Genomic DNA, 21,782 nt, shown 5'->3' with positions numbered 1-21,782 from the left:
ACAGCAGCTTCTAACAAGACCCAAATTAAAACTAACGTGGATATTTTCAGACTTACTCTCTTGTCCAAGGTTCTCTCCTTTACAATATTTAATAACGCATCATTGACAAGGGACAGGTCTTTCTTAGCCGCAGTTACTATAGAGACGATGACGTCATGGCGGATGGCCTCCTCGGGGTCATGTGATCTGACCCTCAAATATTCTGGGGAAGAAAACAGAAACAAATGAGAACAGCAAAATATTATCACTGAAATTCTTCCGAATGTTTCCAAATAAACATTTGACTTTTTTTTTTTTTATAAGAGCAACTTGTAAATTTCTGAGATGGTTAAACAAGTAAGCAGGTTTAAATTCAAAATTACAAATCGAAAACATCCAACTTCATAAACATGTGTACAATCTAGCAAGTTTACCTGTGAGGTCTTTGGCCAGGTCTGGGTGGTTCATGAGACAGTGACTCGCAAACTTCACACACTCCAGTCTGATAGGAACGTGGATGTCATTAAACCTTTTGGGAAAAATAATAATACTAATTAATGTTAAAATCAACAGATGTACAGACGTGGCAATGAATCTACAGGTCAAGAGAAGTTTCTCCCCCAACAAATTCATATCAGAGGCAGAAACCAGCTCCAGAGAAAGCATTCACTATTATTTGCTTCATCATTACATGGAAATGCAATTTCCAGGAAAAAAGAAGGGATCTTGGAGAAAAACCACACTTGAAAGTGAAATTATTTCACTAATTACATCATTCCCTTCAAAAAGTAGACATATTTCTCTCTCTCTTTCGCATTTATTGACATGTTCCAACCACAAACTTCAATGTGTTTTACTGGGATTTTATGTGATGGTCTCTTTTACTAAAATTACAGCTGCAAGGCTTTTAGGGTACGCCCTCCCAGTCTAACGTTTTCTGCAGCGTTTGACAGATTTCTTTAGAAGATTGTCTTGTATTTATATCCGGTCATTTTCCCATCAACTCTAACCTGAAAAAAAAACGACATCCCCTCAGCATGATCCTGCCACCACGTTATGTTCAGGGTGGTGTGCAGTGCTAGTTTCATGCCATACAGTGTTTTGCATGTTTGTTCTGGCTTATGCCGAACTGCAAAAAAAAAACAACCTGATTTAAACTTCACAACATCTTTATCTCCAGCCTGCCCGGGTGGGATCCTTGGTCTTCATGATGCTGTTTGGTCATTACTGTCCTCTAATGCCCCCTTTCCATTAGTCCCTACGCGGCCTGGTTCGGTATGGGTCTACTCGTCTTTCACGGTAGTGGTACAGTTACTATTTTTAGCACCTGGTTTGATGCGTTTCCAGCCATGCCGATTTGTGCTGAAAACTTAACGTCAGAAGACTGACGATCACTGATTGGGTAGGCGGTGGCGTCAGTAGCCGCAGCTTATTTTAAAAACGAATATCTTCAACCGGTAAACCGCTGTACGCTGGGCTTATTGTGTCTATGACCACTATAGTAAACTAGAATTAGGTAGCTTTAGCTAAACCTTACACGTCATCTAGCTCGTACCCTTTTCTACTGATCTAGAGTGTTTCGTTTTGCTGTTTACAATTTTCTCTGGCTCTTCTTTCACCCTGATTCTGGCAACAGCCACAGGCTGAGCAGCAGGTCCTCCGCTGTTGTTGTGTTTGTGTCACACACAGTTCTTCGGACTTGCTATTGACGATCCCATCCACATTAAGATGGTACTCAACTGTAACGAAAAACGAGACAAACCGCGTAGAGCCGAACCGAGCCGAGTTGAGTACTAACAGAAAAGGGGCTTAACAAACCACAAGGTCTTTATAGAACGACCGTATTTAGACTGAAAATAACCTACGCACAGATGAACTTCACTCACTCATTAGCTGACTTCTGAAGGCCAATTATGGATCTGAATATTATTTAGGGGTATAAAAGTAAACGAGGCTAAATACATGAAAATCATGTATTATTTTTCTTACAATTCACTTTTATGAATAAAATCCCAGTTAAATACATTGAAGTTTGTTATTACAATGTGACAAAACTCAGGTGAAAGCCACTGTATTCCTACCCTTTTAGTATAGTAATCAAGTATCGACTACATGTATTTTAGACAATAGCTACTAACTATGTTTAAACAATACGATCAAGTGTTTGTACAACAGTAGGTAGAATTTTACCTGCCCAGGTAACACTGCCAGAGCGGTTTGTTTTGTGCCGCCAGCTCCGAGTCCTTGGCTCCAAACATCTTTGCAAGCAGCTTCACCACCTGCAGTCTCTCATCGTTGTCATTACTCTGCAGAAAAGCGGACAAAAAGGGAGAAACGATGCTCAGAAATGGATGATGTTGATTGGGATAGACTTGTTGTGCCATTAGAAGCAATATTAGATGCATAACCATTTTCATAACGTCACAGTTTCATTTATGTAAACGTTCGTTTCAGGCAGAACAAATGGCGAAAATGGTTTTATGTAGAAGAAGAAGGGATGGGAGAAGAAAAGTGGAAAGGACAGAAATAAGTGGAAAGAAACAAAGAGATGAAATGTGCAAGAGAGAACGGGAGTGGGAGCAGAGTCTGTGGTGGAGAGACTTTATCACAGCTATTATGTTGAGGAGACAGCGGTGATCTAGACTCCCTCAGAACAGTTAATGAGCGTTATCCATCAGCACGACGCCTTTATGAGACACTGCGGAGGCAACATAATGCTGACTGGATCGCTGCTTTATCTTGGTTATATGAATCAACAAACCTGCAAAGAAAATGTTAAATAGCTTTCAGTGTAGACAAGCTTAAAGCAGAGTCTGAGCAGAGAGCAATGACTTTGCAATCAGAAAGGCTTGATTTATTTTAAAGTAACAAACGCAGCAGCTAAAGGTGAAGCAGAGACATTTAATACACATCTAGACGTTTTATATGCAGCAGTGTTTAGATAGCACTTAATGTGACTTTCTACAGAAAGCTCTTCTAGGTAGTTTATGAGGCCATTTCTTCTGTTGCTTTGATTCATCTGTATCTAGCATGGTAGAAGCAGATCCCAGAGAACGTCTCTGGTAGGAAGAGAGTCCGTTTCATATTCCCCCTGAACCTTCGGGGTGGAGTTTTGTTGAGGCAGACAGGCAACCATTATCGATTAGAAGAAAATCCTCAGCATTGTATAACACCTATCCCAGTTTAAACACATCACAGATGTTAACTTTATAGATTTAACATCACCGACAGAGAGGGAGGCAACGCTTCAGGCAAAGTTATTTCTAAGGATTCTCAAAAGTTTATCTAAGAGGTTTAAGCATTTATGTTCAGAAACACAAATAAAAAGCCCATCCGTAACAAATTTAATGCTAGAAGCAAGCGACATAGCTCCGGCTGCTGTTGCGTCTCTGTAATGATCCTTTGGGATACTTTATGAGAGTCTATGAAATACAGTTCAGATTAATTACAACTCTGCATGGGCCAGCAACTACGTATCAAGGTTTTAAACAAGTTTTGGTTTTAAAACCCCTAAAATCTTCACCATGTAAAGTGATTTTTTTTTTAGAGATGCCAAAGAAAGTGCAAAGGTGACCAGAGCTTTCTCCATCTGTGTGGAGAACAGCCGCAGCACTGCCCCCCCCCCCCCCCCCCCCCCCCGACCCGTTGCAGCCTAAAAGAAGGCTGCTTTACTTTCCCCTCCATTAAAAGAAATAACTACTTACCGGATTGGAAATATCTGCTGCTCCAAATACAAAATTAACTAACTGCATTAACATCAGAGATTAATTGTAGCTTAAAGCAGAATCTGATAATTATGAAATACTGTGGTATTTTTGTAAATGTTTTTCATCCAGCGAGAATCTCATTTGTATGCAGTTTGGAGAGACGGTACAAAAGTTATTGGCTGAATCCCATTTCCTAAGGTTATCCCAACACTTCGCATTACTCCTTCTCTGTGGGTTCAGAATACAGCCTAACAAACCAGACCAGTTCTCAATCTCTTTTACAGATCTGATGTAATATGCCCATAAGTGCTGCTCGAACGGTACATAAACGTACTCTATTGACAAAAACTATTTGAATGTAGGGCTGTCTGATTAAACGATTGTTCAACTAATCAACTAATTTATTAATCAAATAATCAATAACTCTACAACATGGAATTTGCTTAAAGAACAACCCACTCCGAGCAGTAATTAGGCCAAAGTTGTAAAAAAATATTTACATTTTGCATTTAAGATGAAAAACCTTGTTTGTAAATATGCTATATCCAGAACCCCACAGGTAACTTAGGTTTAGCTTCACCTGGTTCAAATTCTGCAAAACAATCTCCCTTTTCCTATCCGATTAATAATCGGTTCATTGAGAAATAGTCAACAGATTAATCGATTTGCTAAATAATAGTTAGTTGCAGCCCTATTTCAATGTATTCTAATTTTCATTTCTGCATTGCCATTCTAATAAATAAAAGAAATATACTAGTTGGTGTAAAGTTGCTCCAAAATAGACTTTAATAAAGTTTATTATATTAATCTCCAAATATGCTTGGGATTATGGATGTTTGATATATCACCACTGACACCGGTATTGGATGATGTTTGTCATTTTCTAACATATCGTTATGCGTTTGCAGAAAACTGAGAAAAAAATAATTCCAGATGTTAATATTTCAAACCATTTGACTTTGCAATGTTTTACCCAACAGCCCTGAAACATCTACTCCCATGCACCAAACACTATTGGGACACCCTACCCTTAAAAACATGAGGTTAAGTGTGAAAAATGATGAACAGCAGATGAAATGGGATTCAGCCCTAGAATAGGGCTGCACAATATCAAGAAAACATGTATTTACAACATTATTACTAAATATCGAGATGATTATACTGGTTGTGCTTAATCCAGAATTTCCTCACTCTTATCGTTCTTTTTTGTCGTCATGATGTCCAAACATTTCTTCACAAGCTTTAGCACCTCAGCCACCGACTAAATTGTTTGCATTCAGAGCAATCAGAAAATTACATTTGGAGTAGAACAGCCTAACAAAGCAGTCCCTTTTGCAATTTCAATGACAACTGCATTTTGATGTACTGTGGAGTCTATCTTAAATGTTAAAGTTACAGCTTGCAGAGAGCTTGACTGCTAAAACTTTTAGACTATAGTGAAACACTGAGAATAATACGTTATACTGGCCGATTTCATCGTTTTCTGTCCCATTCTGGACCTGCCTCTCCAGCTGTCTCCCCACTTCCTAAGATTACTGAAGCTGCTTGTCTGGCCGAGCTTAAATACCATTTTTGCAAACAATAACAAGTCTTCTTGTTGTACAACAACGACATATCAACCAGCTATTGATAACTTATAGTGGTTTGATGCACCTCTTCGTTTTAGTACTCCTCTGTTAGGAGCAGCAGCAACTGAGGAGAACTGGCTTCAGCCTAGCAGAGAGCCTAGAAGCCCATTCAGGGACGCATAAAGGAAATTCTCCTTTTGCTACTAAACAACTATTATTAATGTTTAAACAAAGTTCAAAAATATATAATAATTCACAAAATACATATACTGTCGTGCAGCAGGGTGTAAAAGTAGGGTTTTCAATACCTTGAGTTTAAACTCTAGCTGAGGCAGCACAGAGAGAAGAAGATGGCTGTCTATGTTGTAAAGTTCCAAGATGAGATCAAACACGTGTTCAGACAGATCACTGACCGAGGTCTTTCCCAGCATCAGAACCTGGTTGAAGAACTGTTGAAAAACAAGGTGAGAAAAGAATGAATGTAACCAGTGTTGATGGGGGTTCAGGAAACCGGGCTCAGTTTTCCCAGATGAAAATATTCATCCAAACTATCACTGTGTCTGTAAATAAGTCTAAATATCCCAACTCCAAAGTTTCAGAAAACTTAATGAATTAAAAAGCTATAGAAGTTGGATTATTATCCAAGTAGTTTTAATGAAAGACGTAAAATGAACCACATTTTTAGGATTAATATTTTTCAAACATTTATCATTTTTTTCCACCAAGAGCTGAATAGTGTCCACAAAAGAATGCAAGCAAAAACAAAACCACTTACATTGGTGATGTAAGGTTCAATGGCTTGAGCGGTCCTCTTCAGCAGAGCTTTGGCCAGGTCATAGGCCTGTTTATTTAAATTCTACACCGACAAAGAATAAAAAAAACACTAATTACAGAAATGTCTAGAAAGATAAAGGTAAAGAAGTAAACACTTCTGCATTAAAGCTGCTTTACTTCTTCTTGCCTGCAGGGGTCTCACTGAATGGCAAGGTATGGAAAATTAGACAAATCACAGTCTTACAAGTTCAAGTGCCTGCAGGTTGTCTCTAGGTGAGCAGTTTCCATCTGAATATATGTGAATATGCAGCACTTAAGTGGCCTACAGAAAAAAAACAAAAACTGATCTTCCACCTAATATTCATGCAGGTAAAATTATGTCTGGCAGCACCAAATTTCACCTTTATGTCCATTAAGAGTTGAGTTTGATAAATGATTTTTCTATGAACTTTAGAGAGGCTGATCACCTTAACGTCCCTTAAGATGGAGAAAGCTGTGTGACAGCAGAAGCCTAAATATTATGGAAACTCAAGAAGAAAATAAAACTGTAAATTTGACTATTCAATCAACAGACGTAGGGGTATTGTTAAAAAAACAAAAACAAAAATGTACTTTCTGAAATAGGAAACATTTTTACCTAGCTGTGACAAAGCTTAGGGCTCTCAGAAAGACCACGGATGCACTTAAAACAATGACACTATAAATCTGGACGCAGTAGAGTGCAGTTGTGCACAATATTGCACTGGGCAGTCAGTTAATACCATAATCTGCAGCTGAATTGGTTCTGCAGGTTCTCAAGTGGAGACAGGGCTTCATTCAGCACCACCAACATGAGATAAATATTTCTGCTTTGCATGTGTCCTACTGAAATATGTCTTCACACTATTTGTATGGTTTTGTTTGCGAGCTTCAGAATTCACATTTGCTCGTCCATTTCCATAATTCTGTGGCAGAAGCCACTTAAACGATGACAGATTACGGTTGTTCCAGCCACCAGCATTATTAACACCCCTAATTGTTGGTACTGGCCACTATATGCAACATTTAATGTATCACAGGTGGAACTTGTCCTACTATCCCTACTGCGCCCAAATCTGCATTTGGTTTAATAAATGGGGCACCCTGAGTGCTGCAAACGTGCACATACCTTGTGCGCCGGCACCAGGTTGACCAAAACGGTATCCAACAGCTCCTGTGATACCGTATCGCCCTCGCAGATGATGGAACTCATCAGGTCCACCATGTGCATGTGCACTTTCTGGTTGTGCCCGTTGCTATGAAGACAAGGCACAAAGCTTTAGAGATGGAAGAGCTCTGCTGGAGTCAAAAGCAAATCTTGTAATTGGTTCAGTCTTTGTTAGGTTTAAAATGCATTTCTTAGTGAAGATGCGCTGATCACGCAGAAGGTGGGTGTGCATACTTTCATTTCAGCAGGAGGCCAAGCTTGTTACCTTGATTTGTACCTCGGTGACTGGATTTCAACTATTAGCTCCTATTCGGCACAAGCATCACGTTCAAACACACCAGACACAAAAAAACGTGCAAGAGCTGCACTCACTGACGGCTTCCAATAATATTTTAAAAGAAAAAGCTGTCCTTAAATTTTTCCCCAAGCAGGACACATTGTAGGACTGGCTCAACCTTGTTGCAAACAGACACCTTTATCCCCTGGCAAAAGGCCAGATTCTGTGCTGCAGAATGCAGCCCTCAAGGTTGTGTTTCAGTAGAGTGAAATTGAGAGGGGATTAGGGGTGGGGGCATCAAAGAGAAACAACTAGCTTGCTACTGTGCTGTGGTACTGTGCTTCAAATGGGGCAGCACTGGTTAAAAACAACAGTAGACAAGAACTAAAAGCTGCCCACGATGATGAAGATTACGTTTAATGAAGAAAAAAAATAAAAAATAAACTTACTTTATGACCTGGAAGAGTGTTCTGTAAAGCTGGGTGAATATTTCATTGCTGTCTTCAAGCTCGAAGCAAATGTTGTAAGATTTCACCCAAGCTATGTTCTGGACAAAGGAAGAAGACATACTGTGTTAGTAACAAAGCAATTTAGAAGGCTGAGATACATGGAGGGGGGTGAAACAAGGTTCCTCCTCATTTTTCAATCATTTTCTACAGCCTAATTAGCATAGCTCTCAGGACTTTTTAGATGCAATATCAAACCTCACAATGAACTTACTGCAGAGACTTCTATTAAGGTCAGGCTTTAAAAATATAAACCCTGCAAAAACAGACGGACGGACGGACAGACAGACAGCTTGCATGAGTGGATTGAGAAATAGTTGATGGCGAATGGATGGGGCACAAGCGGGTAGACGGATGGGGGACTAACAGTATGGTATAAGTAATAAATTTTGATGTAACAAATATTTTTCCAGACCATTTTCTAACCAGAACAAAAAAAAACTTCAACTCAAATGGTTTTCCACATTTTTCCAGACTGCACAGCAACAATAAATATGTAATGCAAGGGAAATACAGCAGTTTGCTTTTAGCTGACCTTGAAGAAATATATTGGCAATAGGAATCATCGGTAATGTTTTTTTTCCCCTCCATTTCTTATTAAACATTGATATTAGTTGTGGAAACATTTATCCAGCCTAAGGTCTCCCTGCTTCATTGGGGAGTTTATTCTTTTATAAATATCTCTTCTCCAAACCCTTAGCTTTGAAACAGTCAACATTAAACAGTATTTTTACATCAGGCAAAGTGGCCAATTTCAAAGAAAAAGTCAAAAGCAGATTTAATATTACGGTAATTTCCAATAAATTTGACTAAAGCTGCACAGAAGAGCTACACACCTCCAGCAAGTAGAAGTATCTGTTGAACTGAGCGCTTTTCGTGTCCTCCAGTCCTTTGAGTTGTCGTGTTATGAACATAAAAATGTCCTAGAAACACAGAAACCAATACACATTGAATGTTAGTAAACAGGCTGCATTGTAGAAGCACATAAAAATATAGTTAAAACCTCTAATAAATACACACAATTTTCAGAAAACTAATATAATTGACAGAACAGAATAACGTGTTTCCGCAGAAAATGCTTTGATGTAGTCAAAAAAAAGAAAAAGAAAAACTCTCATCCTCGCACCTTGAGCTTATCTGGAGAGGTGTAGGGTGCTTCTGGAGCATAAATCCTGAATATATCTGCAAGACAGCACGCCACCAGCAGCCGCACATCTTTGTCTGGGTGTTTGAGAAAGAAGTCCGAGGCCAGGTGAAGGGCCAAGTTCAGATAAAGCTCCTTTTCTTCCTCAGAGTCTTGGTCCATGTCCATGAAGGTCTTCACAACCATCTGGGTAGCAGGTCAGACATAGAGCACGTGAAGTGAAAGTGCCAGAAAAAAAACAAACATAATTAGGTTCGTTGGGTGGTGTCAATATTTCTTTAGTGTTTACAAAACTGATGTTTAATAATAGTTTCTCCATTTTAAAGAGGAGCATTCATTAATGTCATAATGTCATGCAGAGAAGATGTAAAATGTATGTAGTTAGAGCAAACAGCAAAAATAAGATGCAGCAGGGAAGACCTCTCACCTTGAGCCTGCGGACCATTTCCTCTTTGGATATTTTGTCAGAAATCTCTTTGACCCCCGGGGGGTAGGTCACCTTCCCATCTGTGGCTCGAGCTTTAGAGTGAGCCATCCTCTTTAGCTCTTCACTGCCTAGAGATGGAGAGAGGAGTCATTTAATAAACCAGAGTAGAGCACCAAGGCAGGCGTGACAGAGACCGTTAGAGGAAAGAAAAACCTTGAGAATAACATTTACAGGTCCTTCTCAAAAAATTAGCATATTGTGATAAAGTTCATTATTTTCCATAATGTAATGATGAAAATTTAACATTCATATATTTTAGATTCATTGCACACTAACTGAAATATTTCAGGTCTTTTATTGTCTTAATACGGATGATTGTGGCATACAGCTCATGAAAACCCAAAATTCCTATCTCACAAAATTAGCATATTTCATCCGACCAATAAAAGAAAAGTGTTTTTAATACAAAAAACGTCAACCTTCAAATAATCATGTACAGTTATGCACTCAATACTTGGTCGGGAATCCTTTTGCAGAAATGACTGCTTCAATGCGGCGTGGCATGGAGGCAATCAGCCTGTGGCACTGCTGAGGTCTTATGGAGGCCCAGGATGCTTCGATAGCGGCCTTTAGCTCATCCAGAGTGTTGGGTCTTGAGTCTCTCAACGTTCTCTTCACAATATCCCACAGATTCTCTATGGGGTTCAGGTCAGGGGAGTTGGCAGGCCAATTGAGCACAGTGATACCATGGTCAGTAAACCATTTACCAGTGGTTTTGGCACTGTGAGCAGGTGCCAGGTCGTACTGAAAAATGAAATCTTCATCTCCATAAAGCTTTTCAGCAGATGGAAGCATGAAGTGCTCCAAAATCTCCTGATAGCTAGCTGCATTGACCCTGCCCTTGATAAAACACAGTGGACCAACACCAGCAGCTGACACGGCACCCCAGACCATCACTGACTGTGGGTACTTGACACTGGACTTCTGGCATTTTGGCATTTCCTTCTCCCCAGTCTTCCTCCAGACTCTGGCACCTTGATTTCCGAATGACATGCAGAATTTGCTTTCATCTGAAAAAAGTACTTTGGACCACTGAGCAACAGTCCAGTGCTGCTTCTCTGTAGCCCAGGTCAGGCGCTTCTGCCGTTGTTTCTGGTTCAAAAGTGGCTTGACCTGGGAATGCGACACCTGTAGCCCATTTCCTGCACACGCCTGTGCACGGTGGCTCTGAATGTTTCTACTCCAGACTCAGTCCACTGCTTCCGCAGGTCCCCCAAGGTCTGGAATCGGCCCTTCTCCACAATCTTCCTCAGGGTCCAGTCACCTCTTCTCGTTGTGCAGCATTTTCTGCCACACTTTTTCCTTCCCACAGACTTCCCACTGAGGTGCCTTGATACAGCACTCTGAGAACAGCCTATTCGTTCAGAAATTTCTTTCTGTGTCTTACCCTCTTGCTTGAGGGTGTCAATAGTGGCCTTCTGGACAGCAGTCAGGTCTGCAGTCTTACCCATGATTGGGGTTTTGAGTGATAAACCAGGCTGGGAGTTTTAAAGGCCTCAGGAATCTTTTGCAGGTGTTTAGAGTTAACTCGTTGATTCAGATGATTAGGTTCATAGCTCGTTTAGAGACCCTTTTAATGATATGCTAATTTTGTGAGATAGGAATTTTGGGTTTTCATGAGCTGTATGCCAAAATCATCCGTATTAAGACAATAAAAGACCTGAAATATTTCAGTTAGTGTGCAATGAATCTAAAATATATGAATGTTAAATTTTCATCATGACATTATGGAAAATAATTAACTTTATCACAATATGCTAATATTTTGAGAAGGACCTGTACAAATGCAAACCCAGAACATCCTTTGAATACTTTTAAAGAAATCAGCAATAAAGCAGCCACTGAAATATTCAACAAGGTATCCATAGCATGGTAATGGCTTTTCTACAGGGTTTCAGTGCCCAGGGTGAGATGGCTATATTTAGGGGGAAAGGATGGATGCCATATTTCATTTCTACAGCCTCTGGGATACAAAAATGCTGAAACGTTTTCACATAATAAAGGAAAAAGCTTCAACGGTAAATTTAGTGCCCTGTTTATGACTGGGTCAAAAAGACACATCAATCACTACTGTGCAATTCTCTCGATTTATTGCTAATTTCTTCATATTTTACTTGCGTGCCTTTTTTTATAGCAGTTTTACTCAATAAGCCTCCAGATATTAAGGCATTAAGAAGACCAAAGTTGGGCAATACATTTTCCCAAAAGTCCACATGAGTAATTATGACTGTTGAGTGTCAGACTCAACTCAATTATCCAAAACAGTTATTTATTAAGAATCTTTATTAAATGAGCTGCAAATAATTGAGTATTACACTGTAGGTTTAATAGGGCCGCTAAAAAAAAAAAAATTGTAATCACTTAGTTTTTGGTCAATATTGAAATCTAAAATATTTAAAAGGATTGAGCAGTTTTCAGCAATAGCATCACAATTCAATAAATGATTTGCTTATATCATGCAGCCCTATGGCTAGGTTAGCTGGTCTGTCTAGGAGCTGTTGAAGAACCAAGTTTGCTTTAGACAACGGATGCTTTTACTCATTTTAGGTCCCTTCCTAGTAGGTGGACAAGTACAAAAATAAGGGATTGGAGCAATGCTTTAGAAACAAAACTAAAGATAAACCACATTTCCCAACCACTAATGAACTCAGCCTTGCAGCCACATCCCATGGCGACTCAGATATACAGAACACATAAATCTCAGCTTCACAAAGTGTCTCCCCAAAGATGTTCTGGAGCCTTCCTAACACAGTAAAAATGTCTACATTGAAGATGTACTGTAACCACCCAAATGAGCCACTCTGCCATGGTGTTCATGCAGCAGGAAAAATATTTGGATTTTAGCATGCTGAGGCGAAAAATGGGCTTGTTTTGCTCATCCGCCAAGCAGATGGTAAATACCTATAGAAACACAGAGTACCTGATTGCTAAACAAGCACCGAGAAACTTCACTTTAAAGCAATCAATAAATTAATTTATCATTAATTCTACAAACCCGTAACCAAGAACCAAAAAAACGTGTAAGGGCAACATTACTACTTAAATATAATAAAGCAACAGTTGTCCAGATTGACACATTTTGTTTGTTTCTCTGTGATTATGGAAACTGGGGGCTGTGTTTACCTTTGTGTAAGCTCGTAAGTCATGCAAGTCAAATAGAGATGGACTTTCTTCTCTTTTTCATCGGGCTGTGTTTCCTGGTTAACCTGCTGCTATCAGTGAAGTTACCAGTTTTTCTCGTGAGGTCCGGACTCAGTACTCCAGAGACACATTTCTGCCGCTAAACTTTGCCACTTTTGGCTCGAGTGTCAGACCTCAACCTTCATATACCAGATCTTTTTGAGAAAGATTCTCACGAAACCAGAGGAAAGAAATATGTGAGAAAAACAAAGCAGTGAAGACGAGAGGGTCTAAGACTCGCTGAGGAGACCACTTCCTTCTCTCATCTTGGCAGATGTCCAGTACCTCAGAAATAAACTTGACAAACTTCAGAGTACTATGCACTACAAAAAGGACTCTCAAGACTGCTGCACCGTGGCCCTCAGTGAAACGCAGCTCACCGAACAGGACTTGGATTCAAACCTGTCCATTAAGAGCTTCAGCGGGCTCCACCTCGACTGGACCGCCAGGCAGAGGTAACAGGCGTTACTGTTCTTCTGTGGCTGTAAGAGAACGTATTTGTATGCCAGACGTTACACTATTATCTGTTCCTACGGCCCTTTAACCTTCCCCGTGAATTCCCACAGCTCTTTATTACAATTGTGTAAATTCACCCGAAAGTGAACCCCGCGTCTGCCTCTAGCACCATATTTGAGGTTGTCCAGAATCTGTAGTCCATCTCCTTTGTTTTAGATGATTTTAACCACGTCTCTCTTAAAAAAAAAACAAAAAAAACTTAAGGACATTTTTATCAGTACATCTCCTCCCCAACAAGACGGGACAAGACACTAGCTCTATGTTATGGATCGGTGAAGGTTAAAAAGCTGTCCTGCTCCCTCCTTTGGGCTCTGCTCTCTATAACTGTGTGCATCTGCTGCCCACTTAGACAGTTCTATAGAGCGACCAATCTGGACTGTTTTAGGTGTACTGATTGGCAACTTTTTAACAATCATGTGGTGATGATTTGGACTCATCAGTGGATGTGACATGCTCCTATATTGTCTTTTGCGGGGACATGATTATTCCATGTAAGCGTGTTAAAACCTATCCAAATAACCGACTGTGGATTACCAAATCTGTCAAGTCCTATTAACAGAAGAAATCACCTGCTTTTAAAGAAGGAACGGTCTCTGATCTCCATTCAGCCATGAATGAATTAATCCTTGAAATTTTAAAACTTGGTACAGCTTGGGCTAGTGTGAAAACTGTTGCAGGCCTTCAGAACCTACAAAGTCACACTCATGTCTCCTTAGATGGTTTTAATTCAGACTCTGACCTGGCTAATGCTTTCAACTCCTTTTATTGTCATTCTGATATTAATGATTTTAGTGAAAAAATCCAGAAACGTGTCTATAAACATAAAGATACTCAGCATTTTAACATCAGCCTTCAGGATGTCAAAAAGGCTTTTCACACGGTAAAAGTGAACAGAAGCTATGGTTCAGATAATGTCTGCGGTCCGTTCAGTGAAGTCTCTACAAACAACATGTTCTTAACACCTGGAAATATGCTGTTGTTGTTCCTGTCCCTAAACCCAATTGTCTTGAAACGGTTGGTGATTTCAGACCAGCAGCTCTGACCTCAGTCTTAATGAAAATATTTGAAAGGTTAATCGGATGTGAGATTTTAAAGCAGACTGAGCAGATTTTAGATCCCATGCAGTTTGCATGCAGGCCTTACAGAAGAGTAGACTCTTGAGGTCTTGGACATTTTAATTACCAGGACCCAGAGAGTGAGAGTTAATAATTGTCTTTCAGATTTCAAATATACCTCACTGGTTCACCTCAGGGCTGTGTAGTCTCAGCTCTACTTTTTATTCTGTATACCAATATGTGTCAGAACATTCATGGCAACAGGTCCATAATAAAGTATGCAGATGATTCAGTTGTTGTTAGTCTTCTCCAGCAACCATGGTCCGGTGACTGATGACCTCATTCAATGGTGCGAGGAGTCCTACCTCCAAAGACCAAAGACAAGATCGTGTATTTTAAGGAGAAAACCTCACAAGCACGAAGTCACTTTAATTTAAGGATGTGCAATTGACAGTGTGCATTCCCACAAATATGAAAATGTGAAATTAACAACTGGATTCTTATGTGCATCCAGTAAACTGCAGAGGGCACAACACTACCAGCCTTACTAAAGCAGCAGTACTAGTGGTCATCTGGGAGGTAGGCAGTTTATAGGCTTGAGCAATGATTTATCACTAGAAGAGTCCACAGTAGGACTGTAAAGCTTCACAGTGTAGCTCGACAACATGGTCGAAGTTGTTTTCAGAGGCCTGTACTATAAAACAAGCTCAACATATGGAGGATTTCTTTAGGAAATGTGGTATTTGTTTCAATATAAACTTAAAAAACAAATTAAAATAAGTAATGAATAATTACTAATGAGATTTATTTTCAGAAATTGTCCTAAACACTGAATTACATTAAAAATTGCAGGACTTTATGGATTAATTATTATACTTTCGACTAACAGTACAAGGACGTTGAAATCCCATTTGCAGAACTGTTTAAAAATGCAAATACAACCAGAAAATAATGCAAATCATTTCACACGACTCTTTGCAATCTGTTGTCCATCTTATTAAATTGCTCCCACATACAGCCTGTTAGGCCAAATGTACCTCCTACATTTATCTTTGTTATTGATATGATAAAAACATCTCATTTCTTAAAAGACACACAAACCTCTTTAGGAAAGCATATTCTAATTTATTGAGGCTGTTCATCGTGCTTTGAAGAACAGGCCTCGGGTCTGCTGCCACGCTTTGTTTTGAGTTTTTATGGCCAACCGGCTAAAAAACATCGACCGGCAAATATAAATGGAATAAACAACACAGTGAACCCAAGTTTTCTCATTGTGGCAAGACACATTTGTCACTGAAAACTCTGACTGCCCTATTAATTTAATGTTGCTGCTTTAAAAACTGTTTTTAGGAACAAATGCTTTTAAATATATGTCACAACTTTAAATGCCATTTCAGCCGTACAGCTATCAAATACGGCACTGCGATATTTTTTTGTGATGTTAAAACATGTTGATAATGTTGCCTGGTGAGACACCAAAGGTAACAAGACAGGTTCTAGCACAGATGATTGACGCACTGTTTTTAATCAAGGCAAATGTCTCTCTGACAATAGATTTTACAGATTCTGATGTCAACGTCTAACAAGTCAAAATATTAAGTTCTTCATCAAATTCAGCCGACTGCTGACTAGCATGCCTTGTAGCTATTGGTTTCTATGCGACTAATGTTTAATGGTGGCTTTTGGCAGGAAACAACTGCATTTTCTCAAAGGACATCACAACAAATGCAATTACAGGTCCTTCTCAAAAAATTAGCATATTGTGATAAAGTTCATTATTTTCTATAATGTAATGATGAAAATTTAACATTCATATATTTTAGATTCATTGCACACTAACTGAAATATTTCAGGTCTTTTATTGTCTTAATACGGATGATTTTGGCATACAGCTCATGAAAACCCAAAATTCCTATCTCACAAAATGATCATATTTCATCCGACCAATAAAAGAAAAGTGTTTTTAATACAAAAAACGTCAACTTTCAAATAATCATGTACAGTTATGCACTCAATACTTGGTCGGGAATCCTTTGGCAGAAATGACTGCTTCAATGCGGCGTGGCATGGAGGCAATCAGCCTGTGGCACTGCTGAGGTCTTATGGAGGCCCAGGATGCTTCGATAGCGGCCTTTAGCTCATCCAGAGTGTTGGGTCTTGAGGGTCTCAACGTTCTCTTCACAATATCCCACAGATTCTCTATGGGGTTCAGGTCAGGAGAGTTGGCAGGCCAATTGAGCACAGTGATACCATGGTCAGTAAACCATTTACCAGTGGTTTTGGCACTGTGAGCAGGTGCCAAGTCGTGCTGACAAATGAAATCTTCATCTCCATAAAGCTTTTCAGCAGATGGAAGCATGAAGTGCTCCAAAATCTCCTGATAGCTAGCTGCATTGACCCTGCCCTTGATAAAACACAGTGGACCAACACCAGCAGCTGACACGACACCCCAGACCATCACTGACTGTGGGTACTTGACACTGGACTTCTGGCATTTCCTTCTCCCCAGTCTTCCTCCAGACTCTGGCACCTTGATTTCCGAATGACATGCAGAATTTGCTTTCATCCGAAGTAAGTGCTTTGGACCACTGAGCAACAGTCCAGTGATGCTTCTCTGTAGCCCAGGTCAGGCGCTTCTGCTGCTGTTTCTGGTTCAAAAGTGGCTTGACCTGGGGAATGCGGCACCTGTAGCCCATTTCCTGCACACACCTGTGCACCGTGGCTCTGAATGTTTCTACTCCAGACTCAGTCCACTGCTTCCGCAGGTCCCCCAAGGTCTGGAATCGGCCCTTCTCCACAATCTTCCTCAGGGTCCGGTCACCTCTTCTTGTTGTGCAGCGTTTTCTGCCACACTTTTTCCTTCCCACAGACTTCCCACTGAGGTGCCTTGATACAGCACTCTGGGAACAGCCTATTTGTTCAGAAATTTCTTTCTGTGTCTTACCCTCTTGCTTGAGGGTGTCAATAGTGGCCTTCTGGACAGCAGTCAGGTCGGCAGTCTTACCCATGATTGGGGTTTTGAGTGATGAACCAGGCTGGGAGTTTTAAAGGCCTCAGGAATCTTTTGCAGGTGTTTAGAGTTAACTCGTTGATTCAGATGATTAGGTTCATAGCTCGTTTAGAGACCCTTTTAATGATATGCTAATTTTGTGAGATAGGAATTTTGGGTTTTCATGAGCTGTATGCCAAAATCATCCGTATTAAGACAATAAAAGACCTGAAATATTTCAGTTAGTGTGCAATGAATCTAAAATATATGAATGTTAAATTTTCATCATGACATTATGGAAAATAATGAACTTTATCACAATATGCTAATATTTTGAGAAGGACCTGTATTCACATCCACATCCAAGCAGCATCAGTATCTTTTCACTGTCTCCAGCTCAATAATGAACATAACATCTAAAGCTAAAAACTGAAATCTAGACTATTTTGTAATTGTATTTTTTTCTTAAGTCAACTTAAAACTTGTTCCTTCATTGAATTAACTGTCTGGGCCAAGAAGATGTAATACAAATTTAAAAACTGCCAGTTATGACAATTGTCAGAAGCAGCAGTCAAGCTACTGCAGACACACACACACATACAAATGCAGAGACCAAACACACACATTGGACACTGGCAGGCTGCCAGATTGCTGGATTGTGAGCTTCTTTTCCATCCCACATCTGCTGCCAAATCTGAGTCCATCCCTCCATCGTTGCACCACACAGACACACACACACATACATGCAGCCAATCTGAGCAGATCATTTCTGAACCTGATGTGAATGTGTTGCTACCCTCCATCAGTGAAAATCTCACAAATGTAGCAGTAAATAACAACAAAGGGGCTGCATTTACCCCTCTCCTAACACCCTGAGCATGGGCTACTTTGAGCTCATTACTGGTTTATCACAGTTAAACACATTTACCTCCCAACAGAGGGCTTTGTACCATACTACTCCTCTGCTCTGCCAGTTCTGCTCATTTGAACACAGCCACCAGCTCCACTTTAAAGACTCAAATGTAACTCATTTCCAAATCTGAATCTTGACAGAGACAGGCTGGTTTTAACCCTGTGGGTGGGCCGGGAAAGAGGGAGAAAACCCGCAATAAGAGTGAAACCTGGACACAAGCTGGCTGCAAAAGGTGAACTCAATGACCTATATGCGGATACAAACGGGCTGAATGGGAAAAACCTGTCAAAGAGGTTTTTGCTGTTTCAAATTAAAGAAACTAGGGCGGTATTTTCTGCAAAAAAACGTTCTTTGCCAAAAGTAAGCCAATATAACCTAACAAAAACAACAATGGGGGCAATTTTCAGGATTACAATTGGTCCAATGCGTTCAAGTCAAAAAAAAAAAAAAAAAAAACTGAGATAAAACTTAAAAGAAATGTACATAAAAAACTTTGCCCAATCACAGGCCTTGCAAGTTCAATCTATTGACACTTAACCTAAGCCACTGTTCAAGGAAAGGTTTCTCATCCAAATGCCTGGTGAGAGTAGTCTTTATAAATAAAAAAGCTTCTGAAGAAGTGAAGAGAACTAAAAGTTGGACAAGATGTTTCATTTACAATAAAGGCATGTGTTGTGATGTGCTGTATGCCCAAAGGACATTCAAATCTGCAGCAAATGGAGTCAAAACAACATGAACTGCACTGTATAAGAATATGAAGGGGATGTGAATGTAAACAACGCTTTGTGTTTCTACAGACATGAATGTAGAGTTGAAGCATGGGCATAAATCCAGCCTAGCTGTTGAACTGTCAGAAATATTCAACTACATAAGCAGCTTTTAGAGACAAGTACAAATAAAATGCAGTTATGATCAGCTTTATTTCTGCTTAACGCATAAGGAACCGTATTCAATGTTAGATTTAAAAAAGGAGACAAACAACTAACCAACAAACCAAATCTGTTTAATTAGATTGTGACAGAACAAAACACACCGACTTTATTCAATTAAAACTATTTTACATTTTTGTCATATTGCATTTTCCCGTTCGTAGTGATGCACCAATTAGCCAAGCTTTCCTTGATCAGCTCTAATTTTATATATGATAAGCAAGTAAAATATACAAAATGTTTTTTCTTGTTTATTAAAAGCATTAAGATGAAACACTTGTTTCAATCTTTTAAAGCGTCAACAAACAGCATGCTTTGTTGTTTGTTTTTAGTCAGTATCAGACAGTAGGGGCATATGCTTTGATGCATAAACGAGGAAAAACATTGCTTTTCCTTAGTTTTCTGCAGATTTTAAAGCTACTGCATCTATGAGGGATCATGCCTCTGTTTTATTGTCAATGTCTGTTATGCTGAATTTATGAAAAGCAAAAAGAAGTTAACCAAAATGTAGTTTGTAAATTGTATAAGGAATTGGCATGTCAGACATTAAAGAAAGACAGAACTCAGTGTCGACCAGTTAAAGTCTGTATAATGCATCTGTTTATTCTAAGCGATTACGGTGTAAACAATGCATCACACTCATGCAATCCCAATTTCCAAAGACTTCTTCTAACAACCTTTGACTATAATATTTATGAAGAAATCTCAGACAGCTGCCAAAACAAACAAAACAGCCCATAAAGGTGACCTTTAAATGAAGTACCTGCAATGACAGAATGCCTCCTACTTTCATGGTGGTTTGTTTAACCACTACTTCTTCACTGAAACCAGTATCAGGACAGTTCAAATGTTTTTTTTCTACTATCCATCCACCATTCATACCCTCTTATCTGTGCAGCGTTGCAGAATAGGCTGGTATAATTCTTGATGCACCTTTTATTTGATTATTTATGCATGTTTTTATTACTAATATGCATTTTTCCTTTTAGGATTTAGATACTTTACTTTTTCAAATGCAATTTAGTTAATTACATTTACTTTTATTTTCCATTTATAATGTACTTTATATTAGAATTTTTATTTGAATTAGTTTATTTTATAATCACGTTACATTTTTAAATATGCATTTTTATTTTTATTTTCTTCTATTTTAAAAGCATACTTTTTTTTTATTACTTAAAAGTATTTTTTTACAAATAGGTATTGTATTCTTTTTTTTTTTTTTTATGCGCTTTTATGTGTCTTTGATTTTCACCAGCATATTTTCAGTACTTTTATTTTTAAATCTTTTTTTTTTTACCGCAGTATTTTTACAGGTCTTATTAAAGTTTAAAGCGAGTGCTGTAACTGCAGTGACTGCTAATGTAGTAATAAAAGCTCCAGGTCCTCCTCAGCTTAGTTTGGAGTTTTGAGGCAACAACTAAGCCAGGCTTGCTAAAAACCCAGCTTTCTTCCATCATCCTGGGTTACAGCACTTACAATTTCCAACTTCTGATGACGCAAATTTCTAAACATGTAGTTTTATATGTTAATATTACCCATTCCGAAAGATAAAGCAGCCATTATGAGCGCCAAAAAGAAAGAAAAACGTCGTACAACAAAAAAAAAAAAAAATATCTAAACAGCATAATGCACAGTTATTTCCAGCAGGTTTAGAGGGAAACATGCAAGCCTTTTAAGCATAGACGTTATTGTTATGGAATCGCAGTAGCATGTAAAGGAAGACTGCTTGGCTGCTAGAATGTGGCTAACCCAGTTAGCTGCTGTTAGCTGGTCGGTCTGTACACCATCTACTAGCGTGCTGGAGCTAACATTAGCAACAGCAATCTCAGTGACAGGGCGGACAGACAGTAACAAAACACCCCGGCTAACTACCGTTATGTGGCTACAACTGCCCCGATTCCAGGCGTCACACGGCTCACTGAGTGATCGTCCTACCGTGACAGTAAGCTAACCCAACAGGCTAATATTATTCCGGCTAACCATTTTGCGGCACAGGACCAAGTAAAAGCAACGCGGAGAATCGAGACAAGGCAGCCGAGAACACAGTCGAGCAAAGCGGGCTGCGCTCCAGCTTTCGCCGCATGAAAACCAGAGTACTCCACGGCTATATACTCGCTCACATTTTTTCCCACACGCGGGACAAAACATACTATTAGTTCACGATTCAATAGGTTTGTTTTTCCGTGCATTTCTTACCTGTTAGGGTGAATTGTGATAAATCGTATTCTCCTCTGCAGCTCTCTTCCCCCTCCTAGCTCCAAAATGGCGCCAATATGCATCGATTCAGTGCCCATGGGTGCAAACTATTGGTGAGCGAGTAGCGCCACCTAAAGGCGTGTCCATGTAGTTTTGTTGGGCCATTCAAGTGACGCATTGTTTCTATCTTGATCTTTTCTTAAAAATGGGAAAAGTCATAGAAATAATAATAATAGAAAATATATTTTGATATTTAATGGCCCAAAATAAGGAGAGTAGAAAATTCCTATTATTTTATAAGTTTTTATTTTCAAATTTAAGTTTTAGTGCAAACGTTTGTTAAAAGTCTAGTTTTTGTCAGTACCAAAATATC

The 21,782-nt window shown here is 39.3% G+C and overlaps 1 protein-coding gene across 1 annotated transcript in view; it reads right to left on the bottom strand.

The window, feature by feature from the left end:
• Positions 1–21,546, bottom strand: part of pds5b (PDS5 cohesin associated factor B) — a 36,349-nt gene extending 14,803 nt beyond the window's left edge. The window contains exons 1-11 of the mRNA XM_047379022.1: positions 21,410–21,546; positions 9,569–9,696; positions 9,124–9,327; positions 8,834–8,920; positions 7,941–8,038; positions 7,176–7,302; positions 6,030–6,110; positions 5,563–5,703; positions 2,170–2,285; positions 414–508; positions 57–202 (exon numbers count right to left, since the gene is read on the bottom strand). Of these exons, the coding sequence (XP_047234978.1) occupies positions 57–202; positions 414–508; positions 2,170–2,285; positions 5,563–5,703; positions 6,030–6,110; positions 7,176–7,302; positions 7,941–8,038; positions 8,834–8,920; positions 9,124–9,327; positions 9,569–9,676 (1,203 nt within the window). The 5' untranslated portion in view covers positions 9,677–9,696; positions 21,410–21,546. The remainder of the gene's footprint in view (positions 1–56; positions 203–413; positions 509–2,169; positions 2,286–5,562; positions 5,704–6,029; positions 6,111–7,175; positions 7,303–7,940; positions 8,039–8,833; positions 8,921–9,123; positions 9,328–9,568; positions 9,697–21,409) is intronic.
• Between the last annotated feature and the right edge of the window lie 236 nt (positions 21,547–21,782).

The sequence above is a fragment of the Girardinichthys multiradiatus genome, chromosome 11, assembly GCF_021462225.1.
Source record: "Girardinichthys multiradiatus isolate DD_20200921_A chromosome 11, DD_fGirMul_XY1, whole genome shotgun sequence".
NCBI lineage: Eukaryota > Metazoa > Chordata > Actinopteri > Cyprinodontiformes > Goodeidae > Girardinichthys > Girardinichthys multiradiatus.
The sequence above is the reverse complement of the archived record's forward strand: the minus strand, read 5'-3'. Positions and strand labels throughout refer to the sequence as shown.